This window comes from Ipomoea nil, unplaced genomic scaffold (genome assembly GCF_001879475.1).
Source record: "Ipomoea nil cultivar Tokyo-kokei standard unplaced genomic scaffold, Asagao_1.1 scaffold2159, whole genome shotgun sequence".
NCBI lineage: Eukaryota > Viridiplantae > Streptophyta > Magnoliopsida > Solanales > Convolvulaceae > Ipomoea > Ipomoea nil.
The window spans coordinates 2,520,997-2,525,703 of NW_017618587.1; the positions used below are offsets into that span (position 1 = coordinate 2,520,997).

Consider the following 4,707-nt stretch of genomic DNA (forward strand, 5'->3'; position numbering starts at 1 on the left):
TGGCGAGTTACCGGGTACCAAAACCCCGCTATATAAACCCCACAGTTGCATCGTCGCCGGTTCGCGGTGCAGTTTTCCCCCTGCCCTCCCTAAAAATCCTTCTGTTTCGTCTCTCTCCGTTGGATCTCCGGCGATTTATCCCTATTTTACCCTCCCTCTCCTATCGTATTTACATACAAAACCCCCCCTAAAAATCTCCGGCAATTTCTGTAACTAATTTCGGCGCTTATCGTTAATTATTATAGTTGAGCGGATAGGGGGAGAGGGAACAGAAAGCGAATTGCTATTTGGTCGTGAGAGGAGAATGGCTCAGATTCAAGTGCAGCATCAGAGTCCGGCGATGGGAGCCAACGGATTGGCAGCGCCGAGTGCCGGCGGCGTGGCAGCCGCCGCCGCCACTGCCGCGGTTGTTGCTCCCGGTGGCGTGGTCGGCAACCAGTTCCTGTCGACTTCGCTTTACGTTGGTGACCTGGACGCGAACGTGTCGGACTCGCAGCTCTACGATCTGTTCAACCAGGTCGGACAGGTTGTGTCTGTCAGGGTTTGTCGCGACATGAGCTCTCGCCGTTCCCTCGGCTATGGATATGTCAACTATACCAACCCTCAGGATGGTTAGTTATCTTCTATATATCCATATACCTCTTTAGATTATTGAGCAAAAATTAGAATAATGATGCCACTTTTTATTATCTTTGTTGTAATCCACTGTAGCTGCATGCGGATTGGTTCGAGTGATTTGCGTTTATTATATGTTCATGATAATGTTGCATTACTGTAGGGTGACTATAGTTGCATTGTTCTGGGAATCAAATTGTTTTTAAAAAAGTAATCTTTTTTTTTTTTTTGTTGTTGTTTTGTTTTCTTTTGTTTATACTTTTAAAGATTAAAGATGGTTCATTATTCAATTTTTCACCATGTATTGACCTTTGATTGCAGCTGCAAGGGCAATGGAGATGTTGAACTTCACTTCTATGAATAATAAGTCTATTAGGATCATGTATTCTCATCGTGATCCTAGTCTTCGTAAGAGTGGAACTGCTAATATATTTATTAAGGTACTTATTCTATGCTTACTCTCTTGGGGTCTTAGTTATGTCTGCATGATTGTGTTGTTTGGTATTGGTGTCTGTGCTTTTAGTTTTTAGTCTCATCTAAATGTGTTTGGAGCAGTTCACCATAGTCTGATTGCTGTTCAATGGATTATATCAATTATTTATTCAGATTGCTCTTATACTTTTGATTTTATCCCCTGTGCAGAATTTGGACAAATCAATTGACAACAAAGCCTTACATGACACTTTTTCTAGTTTTGGCAACATTCTTTCATGCAAAATAGCTACTGATTCTAATGGGCAGTCTAAAGGCTATGGTTTTGTACAATTTGTCAATGAAGACTCGGCTCAAAATGCTATTGACAAGTTAAATGGAATGCTCATGAATGACAAGCAAGTATACGTTGGACATTTTCTTCGTAAACAAGAAAGAGAGCCTGCAATAAGCAAGATAAAATTCAACAATGTTTATGTGAAGAACCTATCAGAATCCACCACAGATGATGATCTGAAGAAAGTTTTTGGCGAGTTTGGGATTATTACTAGTGCAGTAGTTATGAGAGATGCTGATGGAAAGTCAAAATGTTTTGGGTTTGTTAATTTTGAGAGTGCAGATGATGCTGCTAAGGCTGTTGATGCGTTAAATGGGAAGAAATTTGATGATAAAGAGTGGTATGTTGGGAAAGCTCAAAAAAAATCTGAAAGGGAACAAGAACTAAAAAGTAAGTTTGAGCAGGTTGTAAAGGAAACAGTGGATAAATACCAAGGATTAAATTTGTATGTAAAAAATTTGGATGATAGTATTGATGATGACAAGCTTAAGGAGCTGTTCGCAGAGTTTGGTACCATTAAATCATGCAAGGTATGCTGCAGTGGATTATCATTTCCTATCATTTTGGACTGCATGATTTTTGTTTTCCGTGTCATTCTTTGTTTCTGACACAGATGTTCATCTACTCTTCAGTTCAACGAATGATGTTCTAACAACTCAGTTTTTCTTTTTTATACAGGTTATGCGTGATCCAAGTGGAATTAGCAGAGGGTCAGGTTTTGTTGCCTTCTCAACTTCAGAAGAAGCCTCTAGAGCTGTAAGTTATATTTTATAATGTTGTCAGATGAGTCATTAAGCGTTTTTTTAGCAAGAATGAGCTAAACCAGATATGGTTATTTTGATTGTTGCAGCTTAATGACATGAATTCAAAAATGGTAGTTAGCAAACCACTCTATGTTGCACTTGCTCAACGGAAAGAGGAGAGGCGAGCGAAGTTGCAGGTAACACATTTTAGAATTCATTAATAGAAAACTTGTAATGTCATGTTTGTCATTCACTGGACATTAGCCTGGCACTGCACTTGTTTATGCAATTGCAGTTGACTGTTCTGCTGCAAATACAGAAATTGGGTTATATATGATGGCTATGCATCTATCTGAACAGAACTCAACCCCTTTGTGTGTGCATGTTTTGGGTGAAATGCATTGCATATGTGGTTGTCTGCAACACTGCCCATACGTATGTATATGTCTTGCAGGCACAGTTTTCTCAGATGCGACCAGTTGCAATGGCACCCTCTCTTGGTCCTCGTATGCCTATGTATCCTCCTGGAGCACCAGGTATTGGGCAGCAGCTCTTTTATGGGTCAGCTCCACCTGCCATAATTCCTCCCCAGGTACCTATTATTATTATTTTTTTCCATTCTCTGTTTTTCAAATATGTCTTCATGTTATCATTTGTTTATATAACCCGGATGTGTGTGGGTTTAATTGTCTAAGCAATGATAAAGATATTCTCAATGACCATAATTATTTAATTCTCTGTTTCAACTTTCAATGCTTTTTTTCATGTTCAATTCATTTTTCCTGTTGTTACAACTAGAGTAAGAATAAATGGTGGTGTTCACTTCACTTCTTTTACTACAAGTACAGCTGGATGGATTCTTTAGTTTAGTTTTTCGAGTGAGGGGCCACCTATTTAACCTGGGTTGAGGGATTTATGTTAATTAAAAGTATGCTGCCCCATCATTGTTTATGATTGAGAAACAATTGTTTTTAGGCTGGATTTGGCTACCAACAACAGCTTGTTCCTGGAATGCGTCCCGGGGGAGGTCCTATGCCAAATTTCTTCGTGCCTTTAGTCCAGCAGGGTCAACAAGCCCAACGTCAAGGTGGCAGGCGTGGAGCGGGACCTGGCCAACAAGCTCAGCAGCCTATGCCTTTGATGCAACAGCAGGTAGGTGTTTACTTTTTTAGCTGTTAATATCTTTCTTGTTGAGAGGCTATAAGCAATCTTGATGGTTTTTGTTTTTTTTTTTGGAAGATGCTTCCAAGGGGTAGGATGTACCGGTTTCCACCTGGCCGCAATGTGCCAGAGGTTCCTGTGCCTGGTGTGGGTGGAGGTATGCTTTCTGTTCCATATGATATGGGTGGAATCCTTCCTCGAGATGCTGCTACTATGGGACAGCCTGTGCCAATTACAGCACTTGCTAGTGCCCTTGCTAACGCACCACCCGAACAACAGAGGACTGTAAGTGTATATAATCGCTATATTTACCATCCCACCTTGCAATGTCTATGTGGAAAATGATTAACATGAGATTATATTATTCGATTCGCAGATGTTAGGTGAAAATCTGTACCCGCTTGTCGATCAGTTGGAGCATGAGCACGCTGCCAAAGTAACTGGCATGCTGCTCGAGATGGACCAGACGGAGGTTTTGCATCTACTCGAATCACCAGAGGCTTTGAAGTCCAAAGTTGCAGAGGCTATGGATGTTTTGAGAAACGTTCAGCAGCAGGCAAGCAGCCCTGCTGATCAACTCGCCTCTCTTTCCCTCAACGAAAACCTTGTTTCTTGAGTCCAGGCAGGAGGCCAGCGGTCCAAGTCCAAGGATGTCCGATGTTTAGATTATGGCAGGAGGCAGCGGTCCAAGGATGTCTGATGTTTAGATTATCTTATCGCCTTCCTTCCTTTTTAGTTCAGCTGGTAGTTTATTAGTAGTTTTGAGTATTATTATGGGATAATATTTCTTAGGTTTTCGAATGAGATTTGATATCCTCTATCGCATTAGGTATTTTTTGATTTCATTAATGCTCTTATCTATGACATGAAGAGAGTGAGTTTATTTAGATCAAAATATATTCTTATGTTATGCCTGTTTTCTGGTAGCATTTTTATTTACATACGTTCCTCTTGCGTATAAGATGGTGAATGCCCAATTTTTCTTAGAAAATGTTGGACATTAGGTTAACCTTGTCCAGGGGCCACTTGATTAAGCAAGTGACCTAAACTTGATATCCATTTTCCTTTTCCTTGCACTTCAATATAATTGTATAGTTCTTTTTTTTGGGGTATATCCAGGTTCTAACACAGTGACTAATCCCCTTGTTGAATTGTAGGCACCTGTTTTGGGTGGGACAACTGGCCTGGAGAATATAGTTATTTGGATAGGATTAGTCTTTAAATTTGTTGGTTGCCTGCCCAGATTGAGACTTGGTCTACAATGTGAATGAAAGTGCAGAAGAAAGCAAGGGAATTGCTTGTGAAGTGCGATAATTGAACACCATTCTTTACGTGTTCATATATTATGGGGTGGGGTGTTTGAAAGGGAGACTTATCTGCAGGGGCAAGTACAGGCCATGAGTGCTTTATTAGATACAC

General features: G+C 40.5%; 1 protein-coding gene across 3 annotated transcripts; it reads left to right on the top strand.

The window, feature by feature from the left end:
- LOC109149796 (polyadenylate-binding protein 2-like) lies at nt 1–4,203 on the top strand. 3 transcript variants are annotated; one of them, XM_019297797.1, is made up of 10 exons: nt 1–611; nt 937–1,055; nt 1,258–1,914; nt 2,063–2,140; nt 2,235–2,324; nt 2,582–2,719; nt 3,103–3,279; nt 3,367–3,573; nt 3,665–3,933; nt 3,982–4,203. In XM_019297797.1, exons 1-9 carry the CDS (start codon nt 305–307, stop codon nt 3,902–3,904), a joined length of 2,013 nt encoding a protein of 670 aa, XP_019153342.1. In that variant the 5' UTR covers nt 1–304; the 3' UTR covers nt 3,905–3,933; nt 3,982–4,203. The 3 variants fall into 3 exon arrangements, with proteins under 3 accessions (XP_019153342.1, XP_019153343.1, XP_019153341.1); XM_019297798.1 differs by having other exon boundaries at nt 3,665–3,914; nt 3,962–4,203; XM_019297796.1 differs by having other exon boundaries at nt 2–611; nt 3,665–4,203.
- Nucleotides 4,204–4,707: the final 504 nt, after the last annotated feature.